The 15,477-nt window shown below is 40.9% G+C and overlaps 1 protein-coding gene across 4 annotated transcripts in view; it reads left to right on the plus strand.

Annotated features, from left to right (window-relative positions):
* Positions 1-15,477, plus strand: part of LOC124119324 (protein AF-10-like) — a 41,129-nt gene that overhangs the window by 8,921 nt on the left and 16,731 nt on the right. For 3 of the 4 annotated variants that reach the window (XM_048383201.1, XM_048383202.1, XM_048383203.1), the window contains exons 6-11: positions 1,483-1,576; positions 5,503-5,625; positions 8,582-9,144; positions 10,283-10,501; positions 14,333-14,430; positions 15,016-15,151. In XM_048383201.1, the coding sequence (XP_048239158.1) occupies positions 1,483-1,576; positions 5,503-5,625; positions 8,582-9,144; positions 10,283-10,501; positions 14,333-14,430; positions 15,016-15,151 (1,233 nt within the window). The remainder of the gene's footprint in view (positions 1-1,482; positions 1,577-5,502; positions 5,626-8,581; positions 9,145-10,282; positions 10,502-14,332; positions 14,431-15,015; positions 15,152-15,477) is intronic. The other variant, XM_048383204.1, reaches the window with a different exon arrangement.

Genomic DNA, 15,477 nt, shown 5'->3' on the forward strand with positions numbered 1-15,477 from the left:
GGATGACAGTCAGTCAATGTGGGACATTGTGGATGACAATCAGTCAATGTGGGACATTGTGGATGACAGTCAGTCAATGTGGGACATTGTGGATGACAATCAATTATGACTTTATGGATGACAGTCAGTCAATGTGGGACATTGTGGATGACTCACAGTCAATGTGGGACATTGTGGATAACAATCAGTCAATGTAGGACATTGTGGATGACAGTCAGTCAATGTAGGACATTGTGGATGACAATCAGTCAATGTAGGACATTGTGGATGACAGTCAGTCAATGTAGGACATTGTGGTTGACAATCAGTCAATGTGGGACATTGTGGATGACAGTCAGTCAATGTGGGACAGTGTGGATGACAATCAGTCAATGTGGGACATTGTGGATGACAGTCAGTCAATGTGGAACATTGTGGATGACAGTCAGTCAATGTGGGACATTGTGGATGACAATCAGTCAATGACTTTATGGTTGACAGTCAGTCAATGTAGGACATTGTGGATGACAGTCAGTCAATGTAGGACATTGTGGATGACAGTCAGTCAATGTGGGACATTGTGGTTGACAATCAGTCAATGTGGGACATTGTGGATGACAGTCAGTCAATGTGGGACAGTGTGGAAGGCAGTCAGTCAATGTGGGACATTGTGGTTGACAGTCAGTCAATGTGGGACAGTGTGGTTGACAATCAGTCAATGTGGGACATTGTGGATGACAATCAGTCAATGTGGGACATTGTGGATGACAATCAGTCAATGTGGGACATTGTGGATGACAGTCAGTCAATGTGGGACAGTGTGGATGGCAGTCAGTCAATGTGGGACATTGTGGATGACAATCAGTCAATGTGGGACATTGTGGATGACAGTCAGTCAATGTGGGACAGTGTGGATGACAATCAGTCAATGTGGGACATTGTGGATGACAATCGGTCAATGTGGGACATTGTGGATGACAGTCAGTCAATGTGGGACAGTGTGGATGACAGTCAGTCAATGTGGGACAATGTGGATGACAATCAGTCAATGTGGGACAATGTGGATGACAATCAGTCAATGTGGGACATTGTGGATGACAATCAGTCAATGTGGGACATTGTGGATGACAATCAGTCAATGTGGGACAGTGTGGATGACAGTCAGTCAATGACTTTATGGATGACAATCAGTCAATGTGGGACATTGTGGATGACAATCAGTCAATGTCTAGATGAGAAACCAATCTGAAACCATATTCTTGATCATTTTAGTCCAGAATTTACTTAACATATTCATGGGAAACGTATCTTCCTGAATTTGTGTCTGGCTTTTGATACATTGTTATTAGAAACTCATTATTTCAATAAAAATGTTGTTCAAGGTTTAGGCTTAACATACAGGTCTGTGGCTGAATTTGTAAAACTTGGTGCAGAACCCTTGACTTGTGAGTTTGATGTAAACCTGGGATCCCATTATGAGGCTTGACCATTTGTTTGTTTCAGTGCCCAGGCACAAGGTTTGCTGTGCGAAGAAGCTGGTAACTATGGCGACAATGTCAAGTATTGTGGCTACTGTGCTTACCACTACAAGAAACTGGTATGCACCGCTTCTGTGCTCCTTCAACTAGTAACAGATGGTGTCCTTACCATGTTGTAGTATGTCCAGGGATTGATCTGGAATTCCAAACGAAGTGCCCAACATGCCCAAAGCAGGCAAATTGGGAGAAAAATCATTATAGTTTTCAGATCTATTTTCTGTTCATATTTCTATAAAATCTGAGGTTTTGGGAAAGTTTTAGTTCAAATTTGAAAGTTTATTACTGTCATTTGCTTCTGACTGGGGGCCTAAAAACGGCCTTTTGCTGGTCGAGATAAACCCCTTCTGTCACAACTCTGTTGGCGAGTGAAGACCATCCCTGGTTGGTTGATGTTTCATGGTATGGCTGTAGTGTCTCCTCACCATCAACATCAAGGGGGATGCAGCATTACTGAATATGTTAACTCTTTCAACACCGTAGGCCGGTTATCCGGCCAAGAAGCATCGAGTCCCCAGACACCGCAGGCCGGTTATCCGGCCAAGCCATAGTCACGTCAAAATAGTATATATTTTTATGGACCTACCTGTAATGTCATTCATTTATTAAATCTATCACATTTCACAATGTCTGAAATACATATTCCATTTCAATTTAACATTTTTTATCGTTAAATTAAAAAATTATTCACTATTTCTCGCGATGTTATTGAAAATAAAATTCTCGGACACACATTTCGACAACGGGTCCACATCGAACACGTCAAAGAGGAAAATAAAGCCGTTTTAAACAAATCTTTAAATATATAATTCAAAGTAATAAATAAAATCAACAAAAATATATCTAAAAGTAATCAAACTTACATCTAAGTTATTATTTCCATCTTTTCGTGCGATCGCGTGTAATGTAAGTCAAATGACATCTCGGCTTTCGTCGCCTTGAATTCTCGGCTCGGACACGATGTTTAATGCAAAAATATATGCATGAAAAATCTTTGTCACAGCTCGTAACCTAGCACGATACATTCACGAAGTTCCATATTTTTAATATATATCGTGATTTCCTGCTCAAAACGTTCAGAATAACACGATTTAACAAAATTCTTTCGCAAACTTCTGTAATTTATCGAACATGAGCTTGGTATCACAGCTGTAATTTGATTGGCTGCCTTAGGTCACGTGCTCAAAATTGACCAATCACGAAACTTGTAGCAGATTTCAGCAAGAAAGCGTCATTAGAAACCAATTTTAATCCAATGAAATCGCTTGTTATAACTACGAAAAAACAACAGTCGATGTTACGAGCGTGTAGATGAAGGAATAAGCTTTCCAGCGATGTGTCATATGCCATTCTTCGACGAACGTGTTATTCACACGAAACCTCGAAAACGGGGGTATTTCTTCATTTTACTGAGCGGACAGTCGCTGTTATCGGGAAATGGGTGATGACAGAAACTATTTATAATTCTTTTTAAAATGATTTTCCAATTACGTAAACAATGAAAATAAAACAGAAATAGGTACGTGGATATTATGAAATCATATATTTGCCGAAAATCGTCAAGTTTTCGCTTTCTTGGTCCTTAATCTGGATGTTAACAACGTGTTAGCGTACATTTTTTATTTACAACGAATTTAATTATGTTGTAAATGCATTATTTTAAATAATGTGAAAAACATAACTTTCACATTTATCAACCATAGGATCAGACCTTTCAAATGGTGTATAACATGTAGTAGCAAATATATTTTACAAGCAGATATTTTCTTTGATAAATGTTGGCTTCATCTATCACACAAGAGTCTCTGGGAACTCGGTGTCCCAGCAGTAAACACTTCTGGTTGACTGGTGTTGAAAGAGTTAATGTGTGAAGCCCATTTATGGTGTCCCCTGCCGGGATATTGCTGGAATATTGCTTAAAGCAGAGTAAAACCATACTCACTCGCTCACTGAATATGTTATGCTGTTGTCACAATTCACTCTGGTTTTCCATGAATCCAGGGTGGTCTGCTGCTGGTATCAGTCCCAGACAAAGTCTGCAATTCCACGATCACTGAAAGATTTGCAGAAAATTTTACTTACCAAATTTTCTTGAGTATAGAGCGCATTTTTTTCTCCAAAAAACACTGCTGTGTAGAAGGGGGTGCGCATTATACACGAAATAATGAGTTTTTATGTTTTTTCCCCCATGGAAAGACATTACCCTGAGCACGTAACACCGGAAATACCATGTCAACAAATCCATACTGAAGTTCGCAAATTATTCATGTAATTACACTGTCTGGCTAAGAAAAGTGTCCTTTGTATATCTGGACTTATGTTTGTAACTTATTTCATTAATTTTATTCAAAATTCCTTTGAATATTGTATTAATTAATATTGGCGAAATTGTGTGTGAAGCAATCGGAAGATCACACAACTCACCGTTATTAACAGCAACCACGGTCAGATTACCGCTATTGACGCCTTGAAATGAACTTTAGTTGACAGAGAATGGATACATATATCATAAATGCCATACTTTGATTCGTTAAAAGTCATATTTGTTCTATGTCAACACGTAATTCTCGTGATCACGTGTACGGGATCCTTGACGGTGACTGGTCAGACTGGTTCCATGTAAAAAATAATACCCGACAATAGCGATCAGGGTTATTATTTTTTTAAGCTGCATCTAAATTAACAAGATTAACAAGATATTTGAATATATTATTCCTGATAAAAAAATAGTTTCAGATACAACTTTTGCCGATCCTTGCATTAAAATACTGTAAAGTTATATCATTGGGTGTGTCTTGACCGAATCACCGGTAGATTCCAAGAAAACGTGTGTACAGCTGATTGCTGTTTCCGGCTTAGTTTACAAGAAAATACACAAGGTAATCTTAATCCCTGGATATAAAACAATGCCTAGCTGAACAAAAAATACAATTTAAACGGTAAATCAACATGTCTGGTGATTTTTTATCTCAAATTTCGAATTTGTACTGACAAAGTTTCTCATCACCTGTTCGTTTGCCGGACTTTGCTGAAGGGGTACGGTGTAATTTTTTTCTGCACATATTATTCAAATTTCGTTTTTTCCAAAATATTGAACCCGCTAGAGGGGGGTGCGCATTATACATGGGTGCGCACTATACTCAAGAAAATACGGTACCACATAATTGCAGAAAAGTCGCAGAAATTGTTTCTTTTAATCAAGCAATGCACTATTTTTGGTTATTTGTAACCTTTCAGCCAAATTTTGTACTTGAATGATGCCCAAACATTTAACACGCAACTCAAACATGCAAAATATGAATCCTAACATAAAATGAAATTTGAAATGGATAATTCCCACTCTTAAACGTTCTTGTGGTATTATGACTACATAAAGTTGACAGGTTAAACATATGTGTATATTTGACCATGATGGTATAATCTTTGCAATCCTAATGGGTCAACACTGGTCCTTTTGACATGTCTAACTTAACAGTGAAAACAGATGACAATATCCAAGATCATGTGGACTGGATTTTCACAAAATTTGAATTGTCCACTACTTGATATTTATGTGATATTTTTTGTCAACAACTATCTCGTCATGTGTCAAGTCTACAAGATTCACCTTGTTGCACTTTTGGGTTAAGATTGAATGTATTTGTATTACTAGGTTAGCATCAACTGGACCTATCACCATAATCACTAAGGCAACTATGCTTGTTGTAATAGGCGACTAACGGGATCGGGTGGTCAGGCTCGCTGACTTGGTTGATACATGTCATCGTATCCCTATTGCGTGGATCGATGCTCATGTTGTCAATCACTGCACAGTCTGGTCCATTCTCGATTATTTACAGACCGCCGTTATATAGCTGGAATATTGCTGAGTACGGCGTTAAACAACAAACAAACAAACCATGATCACTGAAGACAAGCCAGTACCTGATAAATGTAACTGTTTCTATTAGTTGATAGGAAACCAGTCAAAAATATATTTTTTCTTTAGAAAAAGGATGCCAACATAAAGACCATTCCTGCATTCAAACCGATCCCGTCCGAGAATGCTACCCCTGACTCGACGCCGGAGAAGATAGCTCCGGTAAAGCCAGACAAGGAAAAGGCAAGAAAGGTATGTATGAGTGCTGGTAGGAGCTCCGGACATCTGGCACGGAATTCTGTCAGTTTGGAGTCAAATCAGGGTCACTGGATTCTTTAAACGTCCATATCCTCATCTGCTTAACTGTGATGTTCTTCAGCCACATCTGTGGCAGATGGATACTTGAAGGGTTCACCACGAGGGGGGAGGGGGGCAGTAATGTCTTTCCTTGGCTTCAGTCTCAAGTGCATCAAGTAATGACTATTGCCTAATATGCTCAGCGAAAGAAGTCCTTTGTGTCGCTGATATATACTGAAACTGATGCCAAGATACAGTTTGGGGCAAGATGACTTGAAGGAAATTGACTTTTTGACAACTGTCTCTGTGACATAGTGTAATATTATCTGGAAAGACTCACCATTTGAAATTAAAGTAAATGGTCATCAATGCAATATGTTTCTCAATGCAGAGATAAAAATTAATCAAGAAAGTCTGCAAGTCCCAATAGTGATAACATACAGCGATACCTCCCGAAGTGTTGAAATTCTACAAGCCCTTAGGATACCTTTACCATTAACAAGACTGTTCTAGGCTAGCGAGCCAGTGCTAATTTCCATCCCTGCGACGAGGAAGGCTATTACGTAGAGAGTTCCCATCATGTCCCACCCTTGTGGTGTCCCTGAACCTGTGGAGCTCCCATGGGGCAGCTTTTGTAGCATGCTGTTCTGTTTGAGTAAACACTGATGTGTTGATGTCTGTCTGTCATGTTTATTGTACATGTTGTAAGTAGAAAGCTTTCTTGATCTTTTCACATGACCCCTGGTGTTAGGCCGTGTTGGGACCAAGGGTAAAGTAGGTTGCCAGCTCTACTACATCCGTTATTATGCCCTCAGTGATCACCTCTACTGATCACCTGAAGACCCGGGGTAGAATAGGTCTTCAGCAACCCATGCTAGCCGTAAAAGGCAACTATGCTTGTTGTAAGAGGCGACTTAACGGGATCGGGTGGTCAGGTTCGCTAACTTGGTTGATGCATGTCATCATATTCCAATTGTGTTGATGGATGCTCATGGTGTTAATCACTGGATTGTCTGGTCCAGACTCGATTTTTTACAGACCGCCGTCATATGGCTGGAATACTGCAGCGTTAAACAACAAACAAAGAAACAAATCTTGTGGGCAGACTACTTCATATTCCACACGCCGGGTGGGATTCCGGGTTAGAATAGTCTGCTGGTCAAAAGACAGGACTACGTGGATTGGGTGGGCAGGTTCGATTAGCTGTTAATCAAGACAAGGGGGGGTCATTTGAGATCGCGAGAACCATGGGAATGGATCCAGGGGTTAGTGTTGGTTAATGAAATGCTAGCCTGGAGATATAGTCCATGTCAGACTCACTGGCTTGCTTGTTGCGTCATAGACCCGATGTGTGAATGTCTGTGTCATAATGTCCAGACAACACGCAGATAGTTGCTCATCCAGATTTTGTTGCAATGTCGCTGTTACTTTGCCGACTTTGGCTTAAAACAACATTCACTCACTCTGACAAAGATGATTACATTTATTCTATAGGATTTTTTCATGCTTACAACTGAAGCTTCTGTTATCATATAACTGCCAGCTGCTTAGAACATATTTACCCTGCCACACCTTATTTACTTGTACTGTTTGTGTGCCGGGCCGGGGTAAAACTTAACCCTTCGACTCCTAACCAGTCCTATCTATTGTGCAGTAAGTATTCCTTTTTATTAAAAATCATGTTAAACATTTTCAGTCTCTACTGTTCAGAGCATAAGAAATAGCCGAGTAAACTAAACATTCAAGTTATGTCTACTAAACATCCAAGTCTGGCCTTATTTCAAGTGAAGCTATGCAGTATTCCTCTTCTACATTGTCTGGTGTTGCCATCCATCCCTCTTTACTTAACAGTTTCACAAATCATGTCAAGATACAAAATTTCAGGCATCTCTTTTCGTGTGTACAAATCCAGATAATATTTCCTGGGAAAAAGCACATTTAATTCCTAAAGATGATAGTCATTGAATAGTGTGGACTCCATGAACCTGTGCTGTATCGAAAACACTAACCATGGTAAAATTGTCTGTGCATTTATTCTTGACAAGCTTCACATACTACTCAAATAAAGTTAAGGCTCCCCCCGATTCATTCATCATACTATATATATTTATATGTCATAGCATGATAGATTATCTACAACAGTTTGAAAGATTTGGGTGGACCTAACTATGTTTTTGAGCGGAACAGATTTTTCCAAATCATTGTCAAACATAGTTCTGATTTACCATGTTTACTGCAGTTTAAGTTGGTGGACTGAATGACTGGGTTTATCAAAGCTACAGATAAACACAGTATTTGCGTAAAATACCCCCCCCCCAAAAAAAAAAATATGCCAAACCCAATTACTCCCTATTAACTTGCGTACAGAAACGCATGCATTAATTGAAAAACTCAAATGTATAAAAACAGCATGCGTAAAAACCCAATGATGCTTTTTCAGCATGCCTACAAAGGAGCTAATTTCCGAAACCCAATTACGAGCTAATTTATACTTTCAGAGTCAAGCATTTAGTTAGAACCCTTTTAAACATCTAAAACATTATTTTATTTTAAATCTCAAAATGTTAGCTCATTTTGGGAAAAAACCCATAGAATGATAAATAGATGAGTGAAAAAATATTGGTTACGCAATGAAAAATGTGATAACCCAATTACAATAGAAACCTTCGAGTAAAAACTCAATTGCTCAAAAACTTATCTGGAGCTATGGGCTCATGCTGCAATGATTCGGCTCAATATGCAAAGGAGTGTTAAGGGTTGAAGTTCTACCCTAGAGCTGTTGACAAGCCCCCTTGCTCTGCTATTGTGTGTTAGTTAGTTAGCTACTGATTACTCCAACGCTAAGCCTCTCACTATATTGAGATGTGCTGGTCCTGTAATCAGTATAGAGAATATAATATTTAATTTCCAGATCTTCACAATCTTTTGTGAGCAGAGCAAGGAACGAGCCAAGACAGCGTTGGACCATGCAGTCGTTCAGAGCCAAGCATCGGGAAGTTGTGAAGTGGTTAAGCAGAGACCTCAGGCAACGCCTCCATCTCATAATAATAGTGCTATGTCAGATTCATCGTCGATGATGTCACCAGAATTTGCTGGATTCACGGAGGCGGATCTGAAAAATCATCCTGCGAACTCTCAGATTGTGGAGTCGATTAATAAACCTGAGATGGCTGTGTCATCGTTGAGCAATTCTTCATGTAGTCCGCCAGGACACGACCAAAAACTGATCATGGACGCCCGGTTTACGGTGACAGATTCGAACTGTTTGTTTTCCACAGCCTCGTCGCCCTTTACTAATGCTAGCCCAGCTAGTAGTTCTGGGACTGGCGAGGTGACGAGTCCACACAACCAGGGGTCATTCTCAAACTCATTTGAAAAGTTTCTAAGTGGAAGTGCGCCCAATACTGCTGAGGAGGACAGTGGCGGGAAGGGAAGTGATGGGGAACCGCCCCCTGGGAAACGGTCACGGTCAAGGTCAGTGTGTCTAGAGTCAGATGTAATTTGATTTGTATTATCAACTGTAGTAGAGCCCTGCAAAAACTATCCATACTCAACTCATTCCATGTTTTTTTGTTGCCTTGACTGCTAACATTCCATTTTGTCTTACCTTGCACATGAATGATGGTTTCTGATTAGCTGAGACCCATTCTGTTATTTTCAATGTACCCTGCTAATATGTAAGGTACATTTCTCACATTCCCTGCTTGAATTGCCGAACTGTTGACTTTTTTTTTGTATCTTGAATTAATGGTGTAAGATGGCTTTCTCTTGATAATTACAATATTTTCCTAATGAAATAGATCAAGAGGAACTACATTTAATTTTGTTTTCTGATGTCTGCTATTTTGCCATCTAATGCCTAATTGTGGTATTCTTACTGATTCAGATTCATGCATAAGACCCGGGAAGATCCGGGGTGGAATAGGTCTTCAGCAACCCATTCTTGCCGTAAAAGGCGACTATGCTTGTCATAGGAGGCAACTAATGGGACCGGGTGGTCAGGCTTGCTGACTTGTTTGATGCATGTCATTGTATCCCAATTGCGTGGATCGATGCTCATCTGGTCCAGACTCGATTATTTACAGACCGCCGTCATATGGCTGCAATATTGCTGATTGCGGCGTTAATAAACAATCAAACAAATCATGAAGAAGACATACCTGCAAAGTAATTAGATAAATTTGTTGTCCTCCAGTACCTCTGCTGACATGGGTTGATGAACCCTCAATGTTAATGTACCCTGGACCCAAAGGGAATCTAAACTAACTAACATGGGGGATACACGAACCCTTAACTTACCTCCACGTCACAATGATGAGATCTGATTGGTCCATGTGATATTTATAAAATACTATGCATCCAGCCTGGAAGAGAAATAAATCTCTGAGCGGGAGATAAAATCCCTTATACCCCACCATGAAGAACAGAGACTCACACTGCACATGGATTTCCGAGCACACCCATGCTAATGGGTTTCACGAAAGTGGTAAATGTCTGAGACCTGCATCACGGCTTTTGTCTCACATTAAGCTGACACACTGTGATGTAACTGGAATACTGTTTAAAGCAGAGTTAAACCCAACTCACTCACTCACACAACTCTCATGTTTAGATCTCAGGAGAAGGAGAAGAAAAAGGTTCGGCGAGGGAAGATATCAAGTTGTGTTGGTGGCAAGGGGAAGATGAACAAGGACATGATGCAGACAGGGAAGGCCGTGTTGACGCCCGGGGCCAAGAAACTTTCCTTGCGGAAAAAGTCCAACAGCTCCTCCAATGGACTGCCCCCTGGGATGCCAGGGGGTCCCAACTGCTCCGCAGGGGCTGGCCCAGGGTAAGTGAGAGATAACACAATTTTACCTTGACTTACAAAAGTTTGGTCCGGTGGACCCCTATGATTAACTTTAAGGGTCCTTGCAGGCAATATGAGGTTCCTGTAAAGTATTAAAATGCATGGATAATTCTAGATTAAGACCTTGTGCTTTTAGCCCCTAAATTTGAAAAAAGGTCCACAGTTTCAAATACAATGGGGCATTTTAACATTGTGCTGTAAGGGCAAGTGTGGTTGTACCTCTGGAATATTTGAAATTTTCACATAAAGGTCCCTTGTCAGAAGATTCCTAGAGTGAACCCTGAAAATGGTGTAGTTTAGTTTGGATAATTACTATAATATAATTACTTTAGACCTGGAATCAATCAATGATCATGTGGACAGTGGTCATGGTTGATAGATGAAATGACAGACACCCAGAACTGCTCTTGATGCGCTGTAGGTACAATGATTATTGTGCGTAGTAGTATATTATTTTTCCGCACCCAATCTCAACATTTGTGCGTACTTGATGTATATTTGTGCGTCATGTAAAACCCTGAGATACAGTCCTGAATAATACTAATAGCTTTCTCACAATACATCCTTGTAGATGTTTCTGAGACCAATACCCAGCGCAGGTCTGTTGGTAAACAAATCCCATATTGGAATTAAACATTTCCCATTGCATGATTACATTAACAGTGGTAGAAACTAACAGTTTCAGTCCACTAGTCCTTATAATGATAACATATAGCAAAACCTTTAAAAATGGCTAATTTCTACTAGTCCTTAGGATACCTTTACTATTGGGCAGTTTGGCAAGGACTATAGGACTAGTACCAATTTCTAACCCTGCATTAAGGAAGAGAATTCATGGATGTCAACTTCTTTATTATGAGGACCACAACGTTTCGGAGTAAATGCTTACTTCTTCATCAGGTGAACTTGGGTTCGATTCCCGACATGGGTACAATGTGTGAAGCCCATTTCTGGCATCCCCCGCCGTGATATTGCTGGAATATTGCTAAAAGCAGCATAAAACCACACTCACTCCTTCCTTTGAGTGCAATGCTAGCACTCTCTTAATTCAAGAAACTAAGGAGTTAATCTGGACAAAATAACGCTTTTACATGCCAGGGGCTTTGGTTGAAAGATGCATGTATACATCCCAGATGAATTCTGCAGTAAAATAATCAAAATTCTGCAGTGAAATTATCAAAATTCTGCAGTGAAATTGCTGTAAAATTATTATCATTTCCCCGTCTGAGACTAATACTAACTCAGTATTTTTAATTACAAACTTTAGTCTCTTGCATTTAGACATTTCAGGTTTAGTTTAACATGTTGACTTTATGTAGTCATATTACAACGAGAACATTTTGAAGTGAGAATTATTTATTTCAAATTGCATTCTATTGTAGAATTCATCTTTCGTATGTTTTGGTATCAAACAAGTGGAAAATTTGTTAGAAAAGCTTGAAAATAATGAAAAACAGTGTATTGATTTATAAAAAACAGACAAATTCTTTGATTTTCTGCAATTCTGCAGTAAGTAACATTTTCTGCAAATTTTTCTGTTTTCGTGGAATCAGAGAGTATAGGGAAGATGTGTGTAAGGAAGATGTGTGTACAGGGAAGATGTGTGTAGGGAAGATGTGTGTACAGGGAAGATGTGTGTAGGGAAGATGTGTGTAGGGAAGATGTGTGTACAGGGAAGATGTGTGTAGGGAAGATGTGTGTAGGGAAGATGTGTGTACAGGGAAGATGTGTACAGGAGAGATGTGTGTAGGGAAGATGTGTGTACAGGGAAGATGTGTGTAGGGAAGATGTGTGTACAGGGAAGATGTGTGTACAGGGAAGATGTGTGTAGGGATGATGTGTGTACAGGGATGATGTGTGTACAGGGAAGATGTGTGTACAGGGAAGATGTGTGTACAGGGACGATGTGTGTAGGGAAGATGTGTGTACAGGGAAGATGTGTGTACAGGAAAGATGTGTGTACATGGAAGATGTGTGTACAGGGAAGATGTGTGTACAGGAAAGATGTGTGTAGGGATGATGTGTGTACAGGGATGATGTGTGTACAGGGAAGATGTGTGTAGGAAAGATGTGTGTAAGGGGAAGATGTGTGTAGGGAAGATGTGTGTACAGGGAAGATGTGTTTACAGGGAAGATGTGTGTAGGAAAGATGTGTGTAAGGGGAAGATGTGTGTAGGGAAGATGTGTGTAGGGAAGATGTGTGTACAGGGAAGATGTGTGTAGGGAAGATGTGTACAGGGAAGATGTGTGTACAGGGATGATGTGTGTACAGGGATGATGTGTGTACAGGGAAGATGTGTACAGGGAAGATGTGTGTACAGGGAAGATGTGTGTACAGGGAAGATGTGTACAGGGAAGATGTGTGTACAGGGAAGATGTGTGTACAGGGAAGATGTGTACAGGGAAGATGTGTGTACAGGGAAGATGTGTGTACAGGGAAGATGTGTGTACAGGGAAGATGTGTTTACAGGGAAGATGTGTGTACAGGGAAGATGTGTACAGGGAAGATGTGTGTACAGGGATGATATGTGTACAGGGATGATATGTGTACAGGGAAGATGTGTGTACAGGGAAGATGTGTTTACAGGGAAGATGTGTGTACAGGGAAGATGTGTTTACAGGGAAGATGTGTGTACAGGGATGATATGTGTACAGGGATGATATGTGTACAGGGAAGATGTGTGTACAGGGAAGATGTGTGTACAGGGATGATGTGTGTACAGGGATGATGTGTGTACAGGGATGATGTGTGTACAGGGAAGATGTGTGTAAGGGATGATGTGTTTACAGGGAAGATGTGTGTACAGGGAAGATGTGTGTACAGGGATGATGTGTGTACAGGGATGATGTGTGTACAGGGAAGATGTGTGTAAGGGATGATGTGTGTACAGGGAAGATGTGTACAGGGAAGATGTGTGTACAGGGATGATGTGTGTACAGGGATGATGTGTGTACAGGGAAGATGTGTGTAAGGGATGATGTGTTTACAGGGATGATGTGTGTACAGGGAAGATGTGTGTAAGGGATGATGTGTTTACAGGGATGATGTGTGTACAGGGAAGATGTGTACAGGGAAGATGTGTGTACAGGGATGATGTGTGTACAGGGAAGATGTGTGTACAGGGAAGATGTGTGTACAGGGATGATGTGTGTACAGGGATGATGTGTGTACAGGGATGATGTGTGTACAGGGATGATGTGTGTACAGGGAAGATGTGTGTACAGGGATGATGTGTGTACAGGGATGATGTGTGTACAGGGAAGATGTGTGTAAGGGATGATGTGTTTACAGGGATGATGTGTGTACAGGGAAGATGTGTGTAAGGGATGATGTGTTTACAGGGATGATGTGTGTACAGGGAAGATGTGTACAGGGAAGATGTGTGTACAGGGATGATGTGTGTACAGGGAAGATGTGTGTAAGGGATGATGTGTGTACAGGGAAGATGTGTGTACAGGGATGATGTGTGTACAGGGATGATGTGTTTACAGGGAAGATGTGTGTAAGGGATGATGTGTGTACAGGGAAGATGTGTGTAAGGGATGATGTGTGTACAGGGAAGATGTGTGTACAGGGAAGATGTGTGTACAGGGATGATGTGTGTACAGGGAAGATGTGTGTAAGGGATGATGTGTGTACAGGGATGATGTGTGTACAGGGAAGATGTGTGTACAGGGATGATGTGTTTACAGGGAAGATGTGTGTACAGGGAAGATGTGTGTACAGGGATGATATGTGTACAGGGAAGATGTGTGTAGGAAAGATGTGTACAGGGGAGATGTGTGTATAGCATTGGTATCTGTGTGTTGCAGGCAAAACAGCTTCTGTAACAGTGTGTTTGGTGGATCTCCCTACTTCCAGAGTCTCAGTGCTCCAGGCCCGGTGTCACTACCCAGGTTCGGACAGTCAGGTGAGTCTGGATCATGTCACACTGGGAGATCATGTCACACTAGGAGAAAGTGTCACACTGGGAGAACGTGTTTCACTGGGAGTTTGTGTCACACTGGGATATTGTGTCACACTGGGAGAACGTGTCGCACTGGGTGTTTGTGTCACACTGGGAGTTTGAGTCACACTGGGATATCGTGTCACTGGGAGATCATGTCACATTAGGAGGTAACATTGGGAGATCACACTGGGAGATCATGTCACATCTTGACATCACACTAGGTCACACCACACTAGGAGATCATCCCACACTAGGAGATCATCCCACACATCAATATTTCCTATATTAAATATCTGGAGACCTTGCCTTAAGCACTTATTATCACTCCCAATGTTTCAATTTGTTTATTTTTAGCAGCATAAAACAGCAAACAACCTTTTAATGATAATATCATATGACACACATTTTTAATGTCATCATATATTTCATAACTGTTTGATATTTTATGTCAGATATGTGTGAGCAAGTAACAGGACTAATCCACAAAGTGAATTTGGTGCGTAATCAGTTTTGTTGTATCACTGATGGGGATGTCGTTCTTGGCAGGTTTTGATGGAAGAAGCTCATCTGCATGTGACTCCAGCCGGGGAGGAGGGGATGCGGACAAGGACCCAGTCAATGGTTACCTGTGTCCCCCCAAAATGTTCCCCTCCTTGTCAAGGTGTGGAGAAGGGCCAGGAGGGTGAGTTTCATGGCGGCCATTGCTTGCTTTCAGTTGACTCTGTGCTTGCCGCAAAAGGTGACTGATTGTTGTAATAGGTGACTAACAGGATCGGTTGGACAGGCTTGCTGACTTGGTTGATGCATGTCATCATGTCCCAATTGTGGAGATAGTTGCTCATGATATCAATCACTGGATTGTCTGGTCCAGGCTCAATTATTTACAGACTGCCATCATATAGCTGGAATATTGCTGAGTGCAGCGTTAAACAACAAACAAACAAAGAAACAAACTGAGAGTTCCAGGTTAACCTAGTCTGGGACTTGAGTCACCTGTCAAAAGGGCGG

The sequence above is a fragment of the Haliotis rufescens genome, unplaced genomic scaffold, assembly GCF_023055435.1.
Source record: "Haliotis rufescens isolate VD_foot unplaced genomic scaffold, xgHalRufe1.0.p SCAF_46, whole genome shotgun sequence".
In the NCBI taxonomy this organism is placed as follows: Eukaryota; Metazoa; Mollusca; class Gastropoda; order Lepetellida; family Haliotidae; genus Haliotis; species Haliotis rufescens.